Below are 23,815 nucleotides of genomic sequence, written 5' to 3'. Positions count from 1 at the left end.
AAACGCGAGTCAATTGTTGTTGTTGTTTTTGAATCAATTGTTGTGAGAATTTGATTGAAACTTATTATTTATGGATTAAGATTATCAATGAAACATTCAAATTTAGAGCAAAATAATAAATTTATTCATTTTTACATCTGTTAATCTCAATGATTAAAGGGAAGGAAAAAGTTGCTCCAATTTTGGTTGGAGTTTTTTCCTCGACATTTACAGTTATATTACTTATTATCACCATCGATGTATTGAGTTTGTCATCTCTTGTCATTGATTTTCTTGGGGTTTTTTTTATGACAATGATCATCTTTTTTTTGCATCTGTTGTGTCCACTTAATGTCCAGAGGATAATCTCTTGTTGCCGCAAGGTGTGAATTGATCATTGATAATATTGCAAAGAAAATGATGAATATGTATAACAGAAAAGGAGTTAATAAGATCAGCGAAAAGGTGACAATGTTTTGGACCAGAATTTTCACTTGACCGATAGTCATGAGAATCTATCAGGAAATAGTTCTGATATCCAGAACAAGAGTCAGCTGTTATCTCGTTTTAGAACAAAAAAAATCAGCTGTTGAAAGCGAGAACTTTATTATCCGATAATCAGATGTCGCCACCATAATGATGAAGATGCTGAAGATGATGATGTTGGAAATGATGGAAATGATATTAAATAATGTAATCATTGATTATTTGTGATGGTAGAAAAAAAAGATTTTGCAAAATTGAATGAGTGAGAAATTTGAGCTCCATAGGAACACACAGTAAGATAGAGTGAGAGAGATAAAAAAGGAAGATGACAGTATGGAATTTTATCATCAATTCTGTTTCCGTTTTATCTTCTTCATCATCATCCTTCTCCTCCTCTTCCATCAAAACTCATTCAAACATGATGACAATTTCAGGTTCCATTTTTTGCTCATCTCACTTCTTCATCATCTTCCTCTTTCAGTGAGTAGTTTCACTCTCCCATTTATCATCAGATGAAAACTATTTACAGCAGAAAAAAATGATGATAATCATTGAGAGAGGGAGAGAGAATCACAATTTAAATTGTAACCTTTCACAGTTATCATCTTCATTTAAATATACATAGGGAGGAAATAGACAGAAAGACAGAGAACGAGAGAGAGAGAGAGAGAGAGAGAGAGAGACATTTTTTACATAATAAACAGAATGAGATTTCCATCTGATGATAAACTTGGTGACCTTTTGTTATCCTCATTGTGTCCGGTTCCTCTTTGAAAAGTGTCCACTCCAATGGTCAATTGTTTAGTTAGATGCACTTTTGGATGTTGATTTTGTTTGTTGTTTCTTGTGAATGATGTAATAGTCATTATTGTTTAATTTAAACTTAGACCATCCATTTGATTAAGATGATTACATTTACAATTTAATTGTATTCTCATTATCATAACATTAACCTGGACATTTAATAACAATAAAATCCAATGGTCAGTGTTTTACATTTTAAGTACATCTGATCAGGATTCCCAAAAGTGTAGTTATCATTGTTATCCTAAAATTTGGGTTAAGTTTATATTCACCGCCCTTGGGTTCAATTGTTTTTACAACTATATTATCATGATGATGATGATGATGATGATGGGAGGATAAACATATAGCCAAAGAGAGGGAAAAAACAAACAACAATTAGTGATCAATGGGAGAGAGAGAGAGAGATAGAGAAACAATCAAGAAGATAAAGATTAAATCATCAATTTTGTCCATTATCAAGAGATTAAGCTAATCGATTGGGATTTGAGATTGTTAATTTCTATTCATTCAGAAAGTGTTATCAGAATTACAATCAAATTGTAGATCAGATTTTCATGGGATAAGCTGAATTGACATCATGTCAATGGTTCTTTTCTTGGAATAATATTTACACTGAAATTCTCAATGTAGAAACACAAGAAAGAAGCAAAAAAAAAATAGAAAATATCAAGTTCGATAAAAAAAAGATTGACTCAATTCTTAAAAATGACAAATTCTGACTGAACTTGAGGTTCATGTTTAGATACTTTGATTGAGTTATCATTTCTGTTTATCAGTAAATGTCAGTGTTTTTTTCAAGCTCACCTGATTATCCTGAATTCATCATATCTTTTTACATGAGGAAATTTGTTTTCCATGAGAAAGTTTCAAATGTAATCCTTCAAATAAACATCAACCATTGAGATACACATACGAAAGTAGTAACATTTAAAGTGAATGGCTTATCCTATTTTGACAGACAGATTTGTATTAATGCTGGAAAGATGCTCAACAATTTACAGATTACAATTTAAATCGTTACCTAAAAGATTTAACTTTTTCCTGGTTCATGATTAGATACAATATTATGTATTGTACAGTGTAACCAATTTACTTAAATCATGGCAATCAAAGTTGATTACTTATCTCATTTGAGAGATGAAAGTGATGATTAAATGAATGATGTAGTTGATTAAATTGTTACTATCATTTGAAATACTACATCATCTTTATTATATAACATTAGGACAAAAACAAATGTAACTATTTGGTTTAACAAACTAAATATATAATAATATCATCATCATCTTCATCATCATCATCATCATCCTTGGAGTATGTGATTGTCACAATTTAATTACTCTTGATGTTGATTATATGTGATTAATGTCTATCGATTGGTTTAGTTAATATTGATTGATTGAAATAATCCACTTATTGTTGTCAATCATTAATTCATTCATTAATTCATTTCCATTCACTGGGAATCCCTTTTCAACTTGAATAAATAGTTAATTTCATGATTATACCTTTTGGAAACTTTTTTTTTCTTTCAGCATTTTTGGTTATCATGTAATTTTCATGATACTTTTTTTTCCTCCTCTTCTTCATCCTGAATACTACTTGAGCTTTACTATCTCATCATGAATGTATATATATCTTTATATGTATAAATCCAGAGTATCATTTAAATTTGATGAAGATTAGTACATGTTATATACTTAATATGATAAAGCGCTTTATATTCATATATAAAACTGACTGATTAACTAATTGTCAAGAGATAACAGGGGAAAGGAATAGGAAACTAATTATGGATTTCATTTAAAATTATGATACCATGAAATTCACTGTCATATTCAGAAAATATCATGTCAATATCATGGCCGATTACATGGCAAATGAAGCATCAACCATATTAAATAACATTAATAACATGAAGATGTAACAGTATTTCAAATGAATAGGGAAGGCTAAAGGATGAAGACAAGGAAGATAAATAGATGAAGATGAAGATGATGATGAGGATGAGAAGGAAAAAAAATCAAATAGAAGAGGCAAAAAAAATTCATTCATCTGAATATGAACAATTTAACATGATAGTTGATATTAAATTCATTTGAATCGTTATCAAATTATTATTTTATTACAACTCCCAGGGAACCTTTAGATAATTTTATCAATATTCAGATTCTGAGTAAGATTATTGTTCCAAAAATTTTTCATCATCATCAATATGATTCAAAGCTTTTCCCTTCAACTTATTCATCCTGATTTTCAGAATCCATGGGTAATGAATAATTTGAGAAAATGAATATTCCAAGTGAATTTTTTTTCTCCTTCATCATTTTTTTTTTATTTCCTCTCTTATATTGTATATACACACTACTTTGTACTTCTCGTTATACTGGTAGATAATTTTCATGGTACTTGCATGATAATTCAATATGAATCTTCAATCTCAACTCAATTCTCATTAATTTGGTCATAAACAATAAAAACTTTGATGATGAAAAGACAATGATAATATAATACATTTAATTCCCTGTGATTACTTGTGATTAACTTTTATCCTGATTCTGATTTTGGTTGGAACTTTTTTTTGCTTCTCTCTTCTCAATTATCTTCAAGTGCTCATCATCATAATCATCATGCTCATTCACTTTCTCTCTATCTCTCTCTCTCTCTTTCTCTATTGGTCTAAGAAGACATAAAGTACAATGTATAATATTTATCAGAAATCGATTCGATCAGACGAAGAAAAAAAAGTTCTAACTCGAAATGAACATATCCAATTCTTTGTTAGTTAATCTGATTACTGGTTGATGATAATGATGATAAAGATTCAATTTCTTTATTCAGTTCGAAAAATAAATTTCATCCTATTTATTTAATCATCTTTATCATCTTGATTATCCAGCCACCAAAACCAGATCAATATTGAGGTGAAAGTGATTAACTTAATTTTGTTATTATTTTTTTTCCTTCCAATCAGCTGGAAACAAAAATCTCAATCAAAATTCATTGATTACTTTTGTTAATTACAACAATATGATAATTACCACTGAATAATAAACTAAATTGATGATGATCAAGTTAATCAACTAAAAAACTAAAATGATAAAACAAATCAATTGAAAGTTTAAACTAATTTTCCCAACAATTGGACAAATTTTGTTGACAAAATGTTTCCTACTTTGATTGTTAATGACAATTAAATTGATAATGAAACAAGATAATTACAATTAATGACAAATGTTACCTTAATTTATTACTATTATCAAATTGAGTTGATTAAAGTTTATCATTACTATGGTAAAGTGTTTAGTATATTTAATATATACGATAAAGTTAAGGGTAAAAAAGTCAATGGTAATTATATGATTATGATAATTAATTTAATCACTTGTCAGCAGAAATTATGAAAACAATTGTGATGACAGGTTGATATATTAACTCATATAATGAATAAGTTGATAAAACAATAAATTGTCAACCTGTTAACATAATCAATCATTATATTGCTGATGATGATGATGATGATCAACAGATTCCAAGCTTTTTGTCAACTCCTTTTGTGTTAACAGTTTTACCAAACAATAATAATGGTAACAATGTGATTCCAACAAGAAAAGTTAATCACTTTCTCAAAATCAATTGATTCTCAAGGTGTTGAAAATAAAACAATCAACAGTTTTATCAACAATTTGATTAGCATAATCAGTTAATCATGATGTTTACTTTCAATATCATCTAAATAATGATAATCAAGGTGAGTTTGAGATGAAAAAATTGATACAAATGTGATTATTGTTGTAAATGCAAATGAAATGATGATGAATTTTGAAAATAATAGACAAGATGACAATTGATGAACTGAGAGTGGGGTGGGAATGTTGATGGTGGGGATTCTTACCTGGTGTGTACATTATTTTCTGTCTTTTGACTACCTTTTGATTAGGTAATTGAAGAGTGACCAGACATTCAAATATGGACGGTTTAAGGCCAAACTTTTTTATTAAAGTTTCGTCATTGATTAAACTAACTTTTCTAACATTATAAGAGTGAGGGTGTTTCTCCTCGTCTATCCTTGTGTCCACCACCGTTACTGGCCAAGGATTTGTACCATTCATATCACCCAATCGATAGATGCTAACCTCTGGCATTGGATAAACACCTTTGATATCACAATGAAGTAGACCGGTTGAGGAGGGTAAAGTTGTTATGGTGGGTGATGAAGTGGATGGTGTTGATGTGGATGATGATGAGAAAGTGGAAACAGAGGATGAAGATGAAGATGAAGATGAAGATGAAGATGAAGATGAAGATGAAGAATATGATGATGAATATGGTTCTTCAAATAGTGGGAAGACACTTCCGTCTTCCTTTGAGTCACCTCGTGCTTTTCGCAGTGCTGAAGGCACTTCTTTCACCTCTCGAGTATAATTAAACTCAATCTTTCTGGGTGGAGCTGTGGTGTGACCATAACATCATCATGGTGATTATAAAAATGAACAGTTGGAATCAATTTTTTTCCCCAACAATTGATTGAGTTTTTTTTTGGTTATTTGTTTGTTTTTTTTATATGATGACGATGATGGAACCATTGGATTTATCATTGTATTCATAAGCCGTACAAGTTAATCATGCAAGTAAAACAGATTAGGATGTATGATAAATTGAGATAAGGAAAAAGATCAGGATAATGATTGGGAGGATAAATGGATAAATCAAAATGGATTAGTGATTGTATTAGTAATATCATTTGATGGTGAAATGATGATAACCACCATTATCATTAGATAACAATCAGTGAAGGAGGAGGAGAAGGAGAGGAGGGAGAAGATGAAAAAGGAAAAGGAAGAGGGAAAAAGTCAAGTGATGTCAGGAATTGGGGGAAGAAAATAACAGTAGGGTAAATTGGTTCATGATAAAGATGAAGATAAGATGATGATGATGATGATGTCCCGTTGTGAAAAAGTGCAATCGAATCAACAGTAAACAGTGATAATAATGAGAATGGGGTGGTAAATAGGAGCCATTGGATGTATAAAAAATTGGGTTATCATCAATTTGTTCATCATTGTATCAGGATAATGGTTTTGCCATTGGAGTGTCAACCAGGAAAACAAATAGATATGAATGAGAGTACACAGGATGATGATTGTGAAGATAGATGAGAGAGAAAAAGAAAGAGAGAGAGAGAAAGATTTTATTTAGTTGATGCATTTTGTCATGTTGAGGGTGGGAAGATGGAGGAAGATGGTGATGAGTCTGTATGAAAATGATGATGGAGAAATGAATGAGTTTGATGATAATAATAATGATGATGATGATGATTGAAGAAGATGAAGATAGACAGAAAAAGAGATAGAAAAAGGAAAGTGATCAAGTAGAGAGAGAGAGAGAGAGAGAGATATTGTCATGATGCTGATCGGATAGGAAAAAAAGAAGATGAAGAAAATTCTTGACTCAGAATTTGTGGACACATTTTTCCTTCCATTTTCATGGTATGCAATTTATTTTCATGAATAATGTTATTCAGCTTGATTGAATATCATGTTTATGATTATTATTATTATCAGAATTATTTTCATCATCATTGTTACTGATACTATTTGATATTATATATCAGTAACATGGTGATCAGTTGATTGGAAAATATTAGTCTCTCTCTCTCTCTTTTCCTATCAGAACATATTACAATTTGAGTTTCAATTCTGATTTACAGATGATAGTTGATAGTCATGATAATAATACTATCATCAGGGAGGGAGAAATAGATTAAACCAAGCAGACTATACTTTTCCACTCGTTCATCCACCCACTGAACCCACTTTGCTTTTTTTTGGTCAATAAGTTGTCAAGAAGGCAGAAAGTTGATGGAACCCGGAAACGAAGTGAAAAAAACTCATCTCAAGGAAAAGACCAGTTAACTTGATTCGGAAACCGGAAAAACAAGCATGATGATGATAAAGGATAAAAGGAAACTTCAAGAATCAGAATATGAGAAAAATTATTCCTCTTGAAAGAGGATGGAAATGGAGGAATAACAAAAATTCACTCCAATCATATTTTTCTCCATGAAAAACAAACAAACAAACAAACATTTGATTGTAATCTTTAAATAACCAAGCTCAATTTAGAAAGGGTAACCTAAATGATGAATATCAGTTGTGAGGTAATCATGTAAGGTGAAAACACACTCAGCATGTGAACTGAATCAGTCAGAATCTGAGCATTTACACCGGTGGAAAAGATAAGTAGAAAAGGAAAAAGAAAAATGCTCCAAATTAAATGCATTATACATAAGCAAAAGAGAAAACAACGAAAAAAAAAGTTCTGTTCTGATATAATACAGAGAAAGAGAGTGGGAAAAGTAGGAGGGAAAAGGAGGAGAAAATAAATTCCACCATGAAAAGATAGATATATATTCAGAATATACACCGAGAATTTTGGGAGCGAAAGAAAAAAACAACTAACTCCTTGTACTATTGGAGTATTATTAATATCATTATTACTTCAGCTGATTGTGTAAACATTGAACAAGAAACACAACAAGAAAAAAAAGCATCAACTGGATGCGGAGAGGGTGGGGTATTCACTCCCACCCCATGTCAATATAATATGTTTTGAGTACAGTAAACATGATGATATATATCTTAGATTATATGTTTATCTTGTTGTTTACCTTATATAATGATATTGATTTCAATCTTATGATGATTTTACCTCACACTTTTTTAGATTCATTTTCTGAATGTGTTTTCATTTTTGTCTTTCCTTCCGTTTTCACTGTGAGTCAAAAGCAAAAACGAGAGAGAAGAGAGAGAGAGAGAGAGAGAGAGAGAGAGAGAGAGATGTCAACAAATGTATGTCTTAACTACTGACCAAGCGGTTGACCACAACTACACAATTCAGTGATGATGTTAATGTTGATAAGACACACAAATCAACAGACAAACTGGTCAAACAAAATTGACTGGGAAGGGAGGGGAAATGGTCAAACATATATTACTCATTGAAAACAAGAAATGATAAAGTACATAATAATAAATCTCATCAGCTAAATGTTATCAAGATGGATACTGGTCAGTTTTTGTTGAGAGGAAAGGGGGGAAAGATTCCATAGAAAAGAAATAAGAAAAAGCGAATCAAGAAAAAAAAAGTTCTAAGGCTATATATCCATTCATTGGATCTACTGGTCAAGCTCAATAAAAAGAAAGAGAAAGAAACCGAATGGACAACATGTCACTTTGAGAAAATTTCATCAGTTTGACGAAAACTTTCCCAGCTCAAGATTAATCTCTTTATTAGTGACCAATGGTCATTCTAATTGTATAAATCTACTCTTTATCTCTCTCTCTCTCTCTCTCTCTCTCTCTCTCTCTCTCTCTTTCTCCAAGTACACAAAAAGTAAAAACAATTAATCCTACAAAAGTTGACCACTATCACCACCACAACTGACCAGTAATACATTGGAAGCTATTTACAATGTATATATCATTCAACATGGTCAAAGATTGTAAATGTAACCAAAATCCTGAGTAAATATTAATACACACACAATAGATTCTGGGTGAAAGGGTCAGTTGAAAATGAAGATGACCCTTTGTGATATTAAAATAATTTGATACCTGAAATTTAATAACAAAATAAACAAAGTTTTCACTTTTACTTTATAAATCATTTTACCTTTTAACATAATCATTATCATCATTGTTCAATAGATTTAAGTAAATATAATCATGGTAATGATTACATGAGTGATTTAATGTTACTCTTTATATATTTACCGTTATTAAGACAATAACAGTAAATTGAAAACTCCTCAGAGATTCAGAGATTTTCATATAAACACTCACACTCAACTATTATTATTGGAAATCAATGTTACCCTGTATTCATATGTATATAAATCCAGAAAAAAAAGTTCACTGAGTTTCATGAAAATGGTTCACTTTTTATCGGTCATATGATATTCATTGTACCATGGTGAATATCATTGATGAAAATGAGATTATCAAAAAAAAAGGTATTCAGATAAATTCATAAATAGAATGAAAAAAAAGCTAATCAATTGTAATTGCAATTCCTAATCATCGTCATTTGCATCTCTATTTAATTGGTAATTTATTTTATCGTTATTATCGTAATCAAATGTATATACTTATTATTATATATGAAAAAGTATTCTCTCTCATTATGATCAACTAATTTATCTTAATGAATAATCAAATATTTGTCATAATCCATTGAGGATATTGATTAGAAATGTAATATTATGATTTTCAGAAAATTGTGACAAACAAAAAAAGTTGAAGAATCCAAAGGATAATTTGAATTGACTTTGAATTCACTAACAAATATAAACTTAATTGCTATTTTCTAAATTGCAATCAAAGTAAATTAGTTGTCAAACAATTTACAAATTTAACTCTTACAATTAATCAGCTTGCAAAGTTTAATCAACATTTTCCTTGGCATATTGAGTTTAGATACACAGAAACTTATGGGTAACTTGAAATTACAACATTTATTTAGCTTTTTTTTCATGTTCTTACTCAACTATTACTACTCAGAACTCTTAATCTCATTTGATTATCAAAAACACTGAATTTCATTTGATGTTAATTAAATTAGAAAAGCTTTTGCAATGAGAGATTCAATCCAGTTAGTTAATTAAATCTCTTCCACTTAAATTGTTTCATGTTGTTGCTGGTAGATTATTAATACAATCGCAATTATCATTAACTATTATTATCATGATACTTTGATTATTTTTTGTTAACTTCTAATTGTCTGAATACCATTGGAATAATTTTATCACTTTCTCACCTTTGGAAAAAAAAGTTTCAACATCAATTCATGATAATTCATGATAATTCATGATTCTCTGATTGGTAAACCAACACTTTTCATATGAATTTTATTTCATCATCATCAGCAAGATGATTAAGTGATTATAATCAATCATGATGATTAGATGACAGAATTTGAGTTGAGCATTTGATTACAAAATGATTATATTGTTATTAATATCATTATTATTATTATCTTCCAATGAAGACAAAGTTTAAGAATGAAATGAAAATTTGAAAATAAAAAACTCTTTCAGTTGATTTGTGATCTTCATGATAACATCATGAATAAATTCATGGTTCATCCTGGTTTTTTTTTCAAATGAAACAATTACTCGGTTAATGGGTCTCACTCTCTGGGTTTTTTTCCTGTTCATCATCAGCAGCATGATGATGATGATTATCATTTTGATGACTTGAATGATTTAAATTGCAAGACAGAAAAAAAAGTAATGATAATAATATGAAATGAAAAAGAGCTGAAACTTTGCATGTTAAGGGAAAGAAAAATGTTTCAAAAAAAGTTTAGCTCAGTTGGTATCATGATAGTGAGTTGATAATATTACAAGAAGAATAGTTTTTCAGGATAAAATTTCATCATCATTGGTAAAATTATTTTATTTCAACATTTCCTTCAAGTTATATATTCAATTGCGTTCAACTTGGTAACATTTACATTTCAAACTTATTCACCCGCAGGGCTTGTATTTCACACTATATATCATCATGCTGATTAATAGTTCATGAGAAACCAAGTGTTTCATATATATATACATGTATGGATAACTGAGTTTCCCTGAATTCTTGTTAGTAAAAAATAATAATAATCACCCTGCAGATGAATTTTCCAAGTATAATATTATATCCAGCGTGGATTTTTATAGTGGACAGAACTCAAGATGATTCATTTCAACTGAATCTCTTTTTTTCCACTGGTCAGTCTCATAGTTTTTTCCATCTTTATGCTGATCAACTGTAATATGAGAAACTCTCTCTCTCTCTCTCTCTCCATCCGAGTCTCTCCTGATTCACTTACTTCAATCATAACTTTTTCTACCTGAAACTCATCCCTGGTTTATCATCATATCTCCTTTCATCTAATCTATTCTTTTCTCTATTTTTTTTCTTGTTCCTTAATCAATCGCATCATCTTCATCATTACCGATAACATGATCATCTTAGTTTTTGTTATTGTTGTTATTTTTTTATTCTATTCTCTTTCAGAATATCAGTTAACATTCGTATGGATGCCTAAAAGAAAATGGCAACAAGATGAACAAAGGCAGAGAGACAGAAGATGCGGAAAAAGAGGAAAAGGAAAGGATGAAAAGGTGTGGATATCGAGAAGGGAAAGAAAAAACCAGAACAACACATAAATGATTATGGATAAAAAAACAAGAGAAGGTGGGAAATGGGAGGTTAAGGTGGCTCGTCCACTTGAAAGGTAACATGCAAAGGAAAATGAGATGAAAATCAGAGAGAGAGAGAGGAAAAAAAAGGAAACAAACTTTCAACCTCTTCCCATATAAAACGATTGCAATCACCTTAATTACCAATCGATGGTATACCAAACATTATCTTCACAAATTATAATCATTCCCACTTTTACCTTATTTCTCCCACACACACAACTCCCCACCCAAATGAAGCAATCTCTTGAATCTCATGAAAATCAGATATAAAAAATCTACTCCCACTGTGAGAGAGTGCGAGAATAGCTTATCCGAAAGGTAATATATAAACAGAGATATCTCATAAAGATTATCATTTCATTATTAGATTACATTATTGGACATGATTGTAATAACTGGAAATTCAGTTCAATACTCAGGGAATCAACTCCCTGAAAATGAAATGTAATCTGAAATAGGAAGAGAGAGAGAGAGAGAGAGAGAGAAAGGCAAAAATCATCATCATCATCATCATCATGAAAAGATGCAATAAAAAAACAGCTTCAAATGATAACTAATAATGTTGCAGAAAAGCAATAATACTGAATTGTAATAACAATAACTCATGTTACTAATAATTAGTTATATTATTTTTGCGGGAATTTTTTTAAATTACCTTTTGTAAGGTTTTTCCTATTCTAGAACTTTTTTGTTCATTTCAACGATTTATCATCATGTGAACTCCTGGATAGCTTTTCATGATAGAAGGTATAAAAAAACGTAAAATTATCATAATGATTAACGCAATCTCAATATAAAATTACATATAATATATAAATAAATTCATCCCAGAACTTTTTTATCTCTCAAACCATTTTTACCTTTTCCATGATTATTATTGTTATTTTCATGATTATTCATTACCTTTTGAATATATATGGATTCTAACAATGTTTTTATGTTTCCATTGGATTGATATTATAGTTATTATTATTATCATTATATTGTTTTCAGAATTACGATTAAAATCAACTATTGTGATCAAAATCTAAATTTATGATTCCCATTAATCTGATATCAATTTTTTCAGAAAAAAAATAACAAAAATTCTGAGGCTTTTCATGGGGATAAAAGTTGAAATTTACGATCATCATGATTACCGTCATGGTGAGATAGAGATGATGATGATAATTGGCACTAATAGATGATAATTTAAATTCAACATTCTCACTTATTGTTATTTCCAAGTGTGTGTGTGTGTATAATATTTACATGAGTAAACGGAAGATGTTGATGATTAACCGGAAAAAAATGATCATCATGAATCAGAATTGATTAGTGTTCATACTTACATTTATATATACGAATGTATAACAAACAAACAATTACTATTAACGGAAAGGGAAAAGAATATATATGAAAAAGGAAGAAAAGTTTTTCGAACATAAAAGAACAAAGTTGTGAATTCGAAATCCAAATTTCAAAAGAAAACTTGAGAAATATAATTTTCTCCTCTCTCTCTCTTTTCTTCTTCAAAACCATAAGAGGAGAAGAAAAAAGAACAAGAAAAGTAAAGAAAGAGTAATAATCATTTATTCATAATGAATATTGCGAATTCTATCTTTGAGAATAAAATGAATTTCGAAAAGAATATAAAAGTGAAAGAGAGAGAGAGAGAGAGAGAGAGAGAGAGAGAGAGAGAGAAAGAAAGAAAGAAAGGTGAATGAGAAAATTATTCTTATAGTTACAGTGATTCTCTATTATCGTTATTACCTTTCAGCCACCACTCTCCCATGTACTCCACCCTCTTCATCTTTCAGAAACTCTTATTCCATCATTTTCCACACTAATGCCAATCCTATCATCTCCTAAGCTATCATCATCATCATCATCATCATCATCACCATCATCATGTTAAGCCTTCATGATACTCTTAGAATTCATTGTTTCAATTTTTTTTCTTTCTTCTTTTCATCAAATTTCATCTGATTTCAGAATTATTGTTTCTTCCTGATAACAGAAATGAGATAACATCCATTCAACAGCAGCAACATGGAAAGAGCATCATCATGAAAACCTTTTTAAACAGTGAGAAAGAAAGGAAGAAAGAAAGAAAGAAAGAGAAGAAAAATCAATAAGAGAAAAGTTCTGGCTCAGAATATTCAATATATCCTTCATGGGGTAATAATGGGAACCCAAAAGGAGCCAATATCAAGCAATTGTGAGCATCCCAATTCTGGAAGCAATAATAACCTTTTACAATTTTTTGGATTACAACCAGATGATTAAATTGGTGATTAATAATCAATCTTGTTACAACAATCGTTGATTGACCTTATTCCGATTCTGTGAGTTATTTCAAGTCAACATATTATTTGGCTTTCTTTTTATTATCCAATCATCAACAGCAACAACAACATCATCATCATTATCATCATGAATTCAGTTTTTATTAGAAAAGGGAACAGAAATCAGTTGAATTTTATGATTTCCTTTTCAATAATTCTGTTTATTGACAGTTCTCATAATATGGTGAACTTGATGATAGAAGAAGAAATAAAAAGGAAAATATCATTTTCTTTTAATGAACTTTTTCTCTCTCTCTCTCTCTATCTTCCTTTTGATAAAACTTTTCCATCAATGGTTTCACCTCTACCACCCCCTCAGTCTCTTTCTCTCTCTCTCTTTTTATCATCTCATTTACTTTTCCATTGATTTATAATCACCAATTTTCCATCGATATCATCATCATTTTCATGATGATTGATGAAACCATTCAGATTACATCTGATTCTTACTTGTAAATTTCACTTCGATTCATCAATTCCAACACTTCTCTTACCATCATCACCATTATCATGTTACACCGAGTTTATTACACCTGGAATAATATGAAATTCATATAATAAACAGTCAAAGGAAACAATATCTTCAGAATATGAGAAAAAAGTAAATAATAAAACGAGAAAAAAATTTCATCCAAGTCAAAACTCTGAATTATTCCAAGATAAACATCAATATAATAAATATCAGGAAGAGAGAACTGAAAATTGACATGGAAAGTTGAATAATTAATTACTCGAAAAACATATTAACAGCTAAATTGTTCAACTTTTAATTAGAGCCTTAGATTAACAGTTATCATGAAATTATTATCAACACTCATTACTCAATGAATATAATATTTATATATATTAAAAATTGAAGGCAATGTAAAAATTACACAGTGAAAACTTGTCAACATCAATGTTATTATTAGTTTGATGATGATGATGACGATAATGATAATGATAATGATGATTAGCACTATTACAATGTTTATTAGTGGGTAAAAAGGTAATAATAATAAGGAAGAGAAAAGTAATAATTTTCATCATAATAATGATAATAGTTTGATAGTAATAACAATTTACTTTGATATTAATGACGGTTAATTATAATTAGAATCGGTGGAAAAATAATGTTTCAAGACTTTATCATGGTTCCTATTATTAATGTATCAAAGTGGGAGAGGTTATCAGGTTGAGGCGGTGGGAGTGGGATAAATAATGTTATCAATGAGCAATAACAATGATAAATAACTAACAGGTAATGAACATTCAACCTGGAAACTGGGGCTGATTGAATATCATGATTAGTAATTATCATAATAATAATAATAATATCATGATAATACTTGAGAATCATTAATTTAGTTCATCGTTTTCATCATGATGATGATGAGATAAATATAAATTCATCATATGATGAGATTGTTATTTTATCATAACTTGTCAATTTCCCATCATCTTGATTTATTAATATTGTCAAGATGAAACAGGAAACTGACACCATTTTCAATTGATTGTCATACTCATCCTCATCCTTATTTCCGGTTCTCAATCTTAACGGTAAATTTAATCAGTTACATTAATCTTTATGCAATTAATTTACAGTTAATAATTAAATGTTACCACTTAGAAAATTATATATACAACATTTAATTGGGTTCAGTGTTTAATTTGTTCAGGGGGATTCAATGTTTACTTTTCAGCTTGGGAGTTGTTATTATATATATGAGATGATGAAGGAAGATAAAAACTGAATCACTTTCAATTGATTCAATGGTAAATATTGATGCTTTTTATCATCCCAATCTTACTTTATATATATATCACTCTCTCTCTCTCTCACTCCCTGTGTGTCATCATCTCCCCTCAATCATCATGATTATCATGTAACCTTGATGACCTTATTTATGACATCAACAGAATCACCAAACAACAGTAAGAAAAAAACATGTGTCATTGATAATGTCAATTACTGAGAGAATGTTCAACTTGACAAAAAAAAGAGAAACTTTTTTTTCCTTCTTATCATGAAAACTCATTGCAACTCATTTTCTGACTTAACTCTGAGTACAGAGTTTCACCTTCCACTACCACCACCATCATCATCATCATCAACACCACCGCCACCACCCTGACTTTCATTGCTTTACTTCAATTTCTCATGGGAAATTTTCAGCTTGAAAAACATTAGATTGAAAGATATGTAAGATTCAGCTGAAGTAAATGATACAAATAGTAAATAGAAAAGTTCTGATGGATTCAATAGTAGTTATTATTATTATTACATGGAGAAAAGAAACAAACAGGAATGGATAACGATCAGAAATCAAGAATCAAGAGAAAAACAGTAACATGATATTGAGAAGAGAAGAGAAAAAAAAATTGTTAAATCTAATAAGAATCTTCATGACAGGAGAACAAAGAAAAAATAGTAGAATCGAACTTGAAATTTTCTTTTAAAACTTTTATTCTCATCTCATTTTACTTTCAGTGTGTTCACCCTGAACATACTAATGAATTTCAACTTAATTCGTATTTCAACTTGTAAATGGTGATTTGCTCTTTCTTTTCTGTAATATTGCAATTTCTTCATGTGGCCGATTCCCAGAACTTTTCTCCCTCTTCATCTACCTTTTCATTCATCGCCATGAATTTCCACCATGAACCTTTAACCTGCAAGCTTTTCCTTTTGCATTACCATTAATATTGATCAATAATGACATTAGGACCACAATTGGGTAAATGATTAGAGATTTGTCTCTCTCTCTCTCTCTTCTTTCTTGCCTCTTGATTCCAGGTATCAGAAAATGTCTCAAAAGGTTCATGGTAACCATCATCATCATCATCATCATCAAGAACATGATATAATGTTACATCATCTTGAACCTTTTACCTTCAAAACCTGTAGGTTGGATATTACTATGATTCTGATTGTATCATTGATGAAATTGATAGTATCCGTTATCAACACAATACCTTAACCTGATTATCAATCTAATAATGATTCAAGAAGAAGGTAAAAAAAAGCAACCCAACAATATATTGATCATTAAAAATTTATCCTTTGGTCAGTTGAAAATGTTGCAATCATGGTGTTTATCATGAAAGGAAATTGAAAAAAAACAAACAACCAGAATTTCAATCTAATACAAAGCTGATAAACTAATAATAAAATCTCATATTAATCTCAATCCAATAAACTTAGCTGTTGATATATTTCATTATATTATATTATTTACCAATCTCTCAGTAATTGTCACTTTAGAATCCAAAATTTTTCATCAACTACCAATTACTGAATAAGTTTGCATATAAAATCATAATAATTCACTTTCCTTTTTTTTAATAATAAAAAAAAGTTATCCTGATAATTCATGATACCTCTCATGATATTGCAAATTTACAGTTGAATAACCTTAAAATCATGCAAATGATAATCAAAATTAAATCCTAATGTGAATAATATTGAAGCTTTTTGATAAAATCATTACCTGAGGAATGTATTTGGATTACAATCCAGAATTCATTCAATAAGATACATGAGAGAGATATGAAAATATGCTGTTGGTTGATGAAGATAAAGGGATGGAAATAAAATTCATAATGAAAATAATGATAATAAGTAAACTAATAACATGATAACAGAAAATGATAATTCTCTCAACAATATTATCTCATATTTTTTTTCTTCTTCTTTCTAACTGACACTCATTTCCATTTTTATCTTATCATGATTGAGTAAGTAAAGTGTATTAACATGGTGTTGAGAGAGTATTCGTTTTACCTTCCCTTCTTTAACTGGCTCTTCCACCTCTTTCATCTTTCATCATGAATGATAACATGAAACCTTTTAACTCACCCTGGACACAGAGAGAGAGAGAACGAGAGAGTTTACCTTAACTTTTACATTCATATTATTATCGAGTCTCAAGTGATTCCTTTTCTTTTCCTTTGATGAAAAGAAAATGAAAAGAAGATGAAGAGAAGAGAAGAGAAGATGAAAATGGTTACATTACGAGTAAAGGCCATGATGATGATAAGAATAAGATCATCATATGAATTCTGAAGCAAAGAAGACAGAAGACAAGTGAGAGAGAGAGAGAGAGAGAGAGAGAGAGAATAAGAAATGTTAGAGATGAGTGGAAAATCCATCGACCAAAATGGATCAGAACTTTATCCATGGTCATCAGATTCTGATTAACTCTATGAGAGATTGATAGAGTAACAAAAGAGAGTCGAACAACAAAAAAGAAACTATCAATCGACACCCTCTTGAAATGTTGCAACAACAAGAATTGATGAATAACATGATAATTGCTCTTGTAATCAACAAACAATCAACATCAACAGGTAAACAAATTCACTGAGACTCTTAATTCAACTCAATAAGTTTACTATTATTTTCTCATCCACATTAACTTATCCATAAAATACTTTACCTTTTCCCAGAATAAAAAGTTTAATCTCCAGGTAAAGAAAACGAAGAAGATAGAAAAAAAAATCCTTTTAATCTCATCTTCAAGTCTATTATCTCATAAACTTTAATGATAAATATGGTTAATCATGATTCCTTAAATTCATATTTATCTCATTAAATTAAGAAAAACATGATAATACCTTAATCATCATTAACCATTGTGATATTGTAAGTTATCTTGTAGGTCTTTATGTATAACCGAAAAGTATTAAAATCTTAATCATTATGAAAATAGAAAAGAAGAAAAAAAAAATTCCATCTTAATCTCTCTCATTGAATCTCAGGTAATTTCACTTTGATTCTAATGGACAATTTAATGAGTAATCATTATAATGATTATTTTTGATTGCTAGTAATCATATCGGATAATGAGTGGTAATAAAAATATAATTTACTCTGATTGTAATAGTTAACAAACATTTACAGTTTTCAAGTATCTCTGAAAATTTCACTTATCAAATTTTCATGATAAGTGATATGTTCATCATAATCATCATCATCATCATCATCATGTTCACTGCTGAGTTAATTGTTTTTGATGAACATGATTAAATGAGCTGAATATCAACTATTGTATATATGTAATGATGATGATAATGAATATGAAACAGTTTTCAAATCATCATTATGAAAGTTCAGTGTGTCATGTATATGAGTTTTGTTTTGAAAGAAAACAAAATTTACTCAACTAGTTTATTTTTTTTCTGAGTTTGAAACAAACAAAAAAAATGCTCAGCATCATCTTTATCATGATAATAATGATGATGATCATGATCATGATCATGATGCTGAGTCTTTCACTTTAAACAAACTATCATGTAATTGAAAATGAATCTCTTGTTAACCTGTGAAAAAAAAGGCTCAGCATCATGAAGGGTGGTAATGGAATATGAATAAGGAGAGAGAAAAAAGTTCTGGACTGAGTGGGAGGGGAAATTTTGTTATTCTTTTTGGGGAAAAAAGTGAAAGAGAGAAAAAGAAAGAAAAATAATATTCTGGATAATTTAATCTCAAATAATTTACACAATTTCATCATGTACTTTGGCATGAAGATGATGATGTTGATTATTATCATTCTTATCATCTTTTTCTTGCTTAATTTAATTCCAACGGTTTTACTTAATTCTTAATCTCCTAGACTCTTGATTGAAGTAACATTGAAAAAAGGAGCATCAAGATAACGGTAATCATTTTTGCATTGAACCTTATCCATAGATGTTGTTGTTGTTGTTGATCATCATCATCATCATCATTATTATTAATATTATCAAGTAGGAGTGGCAAGGGGGAGAGTGGATAAAGTAAGGAGGAGGAGGGTGAAGATGAGGATGAGGATGAGGATGAGGATGGTAGGCAAGGGCAAGAATGGAAAGTTAAAAAAACATTTTGTTTCCCGCTTCCTCTTTTTTTTATCATAGTGATTATCATTATCATCATCATCATCTTGAAAAGATTCATCAGTGTAAATATAATTTACAGAGTCACATCATCAGAGGGAGAGGAAACTGAAACAGGGTGGGGTGTTGGGAGAGACCTTAGATGTTTCATCCATAAACATCATCATCATTTTCCTCCTCCTGTTTGATTATTTCTTCATCTTTTTTTTACAGTTACTTTTTTTTCATCAATAAAGTTAAGGTTATACTATGTATACATACAGTATATACAGTTACATCTCGAGTTACTTTGTTTTTTTTTCTCTTTCTTATCTATCATCCTCATCCTCATCATCTTTATCCCGTTACCCCTCCCTAACTTAAGTCGTAAGCTCATCATCAAAATGAAGTCTCTCTCTCTCTCTCTCTCTCTCTCTCTCTCTCTCTCTCTCTGATAATCTTAGTTTATTAGAATTTCTTCATTCTCAGATTCTAATACGACTCACATGGGAGCCTCTTAAATGAAACATTCCAAGAATCAAAAAGATCATCATCATCATCATCATGAAGTAGAAAAGTTTGAAGGAGTCAATCAAAGGAAAAGATGATGACAAAGAAGAGGAAGATGAGGTGGAAAAAAGTTATTAACAAGTTGATAACATGAATTAGAGTCATTGCAGAGAGAGAGAGAGAGAGAGAGAGAGAGAGAGAGAGAGATCTTCTATTTCTTAAACGAAAATAATATACAATTTATATTAGATAATAAGAAGAAAGTTCAATATGAAGAGATTCAGTTGAAGAAAAATTTTCTCAAAGATCATGAAAATCATTCATAGAAGAGCTCATGTTATACACTATTTGCATTTTCCAATCTAAATCTTTTACATGAGAAGATAGAAAATGAAGAAGTAAAAGAAAAAAAAAGTTCCACCTCGATTTTCATGATACATGAAAAGAGAGATGGAAAAGTTTAAGTAAGAGAAAAAAATCCTCATGTAGATTGTAAATACCCTTTAAATTAGTTGCAGGAGATTGAATTCTGAATATCAGCATGGAAACTGAATTGTATCAAGTTAATGAAAGCACCAAAATATTAAACGGATCAGAGGTTTAGGTGAGTAGAAAAAAAAACTTTCGGATTAAAGGAAAAACTTTTGATTCGAATGACAGAAAAGCGTTAAAACTGATTACGTTTCCTTTTTTTTCACCAAGAATTTTCCATGTTGATAGTTTTTTCTCATTCTGATCGTTGTAAAGTTTCAATAATTTGAGCTGTTATTTTTTGTCATCAATTTGTGCTGACGTTTGAATACAATTCTCAAAGCATCATCATGATGAAGGCAAAGACACCAAGGGATAAAAAACAATGAGTATTAAGATAATCTGAACAAGAAAAGTTTACCAAATGCTACAAAGTATTTATGTAATTCTTGTTTTCCTTTTTGCTTTCAAGAAAAAAGGTAATTCATTTTTTCAGCTTCATCATCACAAAATTCATGATATCAATGGATTAGAAATGAAACTATTTACAGAATCAACATATTAACAGATTGATAATACATGATGATTGTCATGATAATGGTGGTGGTGGTGGTGAGATGATGATGGTTACATGAAATTGACATTTATCATGAGCTGAAAAAAATGGTAATAGTTTGGGCGTGTTTACATTATAATGAATATTATCAATTCTGAATTTCGATTATCTCATTTTCTTTTCTATTTTTTTTCTTTCTTCAAACTCAGTGTGTGTGTACTGTTATTTTCATGGGGAAGATTTAACACTAATGATGATGGTAATGATGATATAGAGATGATGATGATGATGAGCTATTGATGATGATAAATATGAATAGATGAAGATAATAGTCATTCCCTGATAATGATGATAATCAGTGATAATCTTTGAATATAATCTTGATATAATGTGAATGCAAAGTGATATTGATAAAATGTGTTATCATGTTGATATTGTGTATTCATTGAGATGAATGGTATTGGATAAAGATGATAATAATCATCAATTGGTACAATCGATAGTGATACCAATTGATACCATTATCAAGTTAAGATGATGATGATGATAATGATGAGAGGCGAAGAAATAAAAAAGTAAAAGAGAGAAAAGTAAGTTAAAGGTTAGAATAACAATAAAATGAGTTGATGAGGTGGAAGTGGATGAGAGAAGAGGAGGAAAGAGAAGTGGGTGGATGAAGTGAGAGAGAGAGAGAGAGAGAGAGAGAGAGAGAGAGAGAGAGAGAGGTGAAGGCTTCCCTGAGGGCGATTAAAACATGAACAGAATGGAAGAGAGAAAAGAAAAATAAAAAGAGATGAATAAAGAATCAGATTCTAATTCCTATTTACGATTGGGTGTTTCTAGAAGTATATAAAGATTGGTGATAAAAGTTTCAGACACCGAGATGGAGAAAGATGAAGATAAAAAGTTTAGATGGAAGAAGATGCGAGAGAGAGAGAGAGAGAGAGAGAGAGAGAGAGAGAGAGAGAAAAGTGGGAGGAAGATGGCGATGAGAGGATAAAAGAACAAGGTGGAAATGCAATAACATTACAAGTTTAAATGGATCGAATAAATAAGTTACTATTACGTATAATATATTCCAGGAAGAGAATTGGAGAGAGAGAGAGAGAGAAAGAGCGAGAGAGAAAACACTTTGGTTTTATCATCATCATCATTGTTATTTTTGCATCTACCTTGTCATCTTATTTATCTCCCATGGATGAATTTTATTTCCCTTTTCTTTTGGCTATGTTTCGGTTCCCTGGTCATAACTATTCATTCAGTATATTAGGTGATAGAAGAGAGAGAGAGAGAGGAATTAAATACCGTTAGTGGAAGTAACTTTTAAGGTCAAATAGCGTGATAAACAACAATATAAGAGTCAAATTAAAGTCAAAGGAAGAGAAAACATTATCAAGAGAACTTTTTTTTTTCTCTCTCTCCATGTCATGTGGGAGTTGGAAAAAAGGGAGAGAGAGGAAGGTGGGAGTTCTCAGTAGGGTATAGATGAAATATAAAGTTGATACAAGTGGAGTTGAGGGGAGGAAATGGTGGAGATGGATAGTCGATATTGGAAGAGGGAAAAATGTTTCCTTTTCATAAAATCGCCTGGAAAATGTATTGGAAACAAACAGAGAGAGAGAGAGAAAGAGAGATGAAGATGATGAGGTTGAGGATGAAAGAGAGTGATGGTTATGAGAGATGATGAAAGATGATGGAGAATGATGAAAAATGATGATGAAAGATGAGAGAAAGATACTTTTGAAAAAGGGGCTCTAATTAGGATTATATGGAAATAATTTTTTTTCTCAATATGGATTATGAGATTAGAACTTTTTTTATTTATTTTCGATTATGATGATGATGATTAACTTACCATAAACAATCATTTTCTTTTTCTTTGAATCTTCATTGTCTGAAGACATTACGACACATGAATAATCTCCAGAAAGATCGGTTGTTGGATTAATTAAATTAATTGCTCTGTATTGAGTTAATGGATCAGATGAGTTAACAGAATAATTTAAATTGATATGACCTGAGAATTTTTTTGATGCATGTCGAGAATTTAATTCAGGTATCCATTGGTAAATTGGTTGTGGGTCATCATTGTGAAACCATTTAACTACAATCCGATAATTGTCACTTTTATGTAAACAATAAACACAATCTAATACGATACTTTCAGTTGAACCATTTTCAACTAATTCGGGAACAATTAACTTTTGAATTCCCCATTTAACATTATTACATGAAGATGAAGTTCCTGTTGTTGTTGGTTTTGTTTTTATCATTGATTTTGATGAGGATGAGGGTGAGGGCGAGGGTGATGATGAACTGGTTAAAGGTGATGACATTAGTGATTTAGGTAACCATGTGAACAGAATTAGGGTTACACATGGTAAAAGAATCATGGTTGATTCATGGAAAAAGGTGAAAAATAATTAGAGTAACAATTGTCTGAGGAAAGGAAACATTGAACTGAATGAATTTCTGTTTTTTTTTCCTTTTCTTTTTCTCTGTAATGTTTGAACATTGAGCAAATATTTTCTCGAGTAGTAAATTGTTTATTCTTGCGCAACATTTTTTTTACTATTCCATTCATGAGGTTAC

At 30.1% G+C, this 23,815-nt stretch overlaps 1 protein-coding gene across 1 annotated transcript; it reads right to left on the bottom strand.

The window, feature by feature from the left end:
• Nucleotides 1-86: 86 nt before the first annotated feature.
• On the bottom strand, nt 87-23,741 carry LOC128387985 (uncharacterized protein DDB_G0271670-like). The gene is made up of 3 exons (XM_053347310.1): nt 23,079-23,741; nt 5,168-5,722; nt 87-1,568 (listed from the first exon to the last, which is right to left on the bottom strand). The coding sequence occupies exons 1-3, from the start codon at nt 23,614-23,616 to the stop codon at nt 1,465-1,467; spliced, it is 1,197 nt and encodes a 398-aa protein (XP_053203285.1). The 5' UTR covers nt 23,617-23,741; the 3' UTR covers nt 87-1,464.
• Between the last annotated feature and the right edge of the window lie 74 nt (nt 23,742-23,815).

Source organism: Panonychus citri, unplaced genomic scaffold (genome assembly GCF_014898815.1).
Source record: "Panonychus citri isolate SS breed McGregor unplaced genomic scaffold, ASM1489881v1 Contig00095, whole genome shotgun sequence".
In the NCBI taxonomy this organism is placed as follows: Eukaryota; Metazoa; Arthropoda; class Arachnida; order Trombidiformes; family Tetranychidae; genus Panonychus; species Panonychus citri.
Note: the sequence above shows the minus strand (reverse complement) of the source record. Positions and strands in the feature narration are given on the sequence as shown.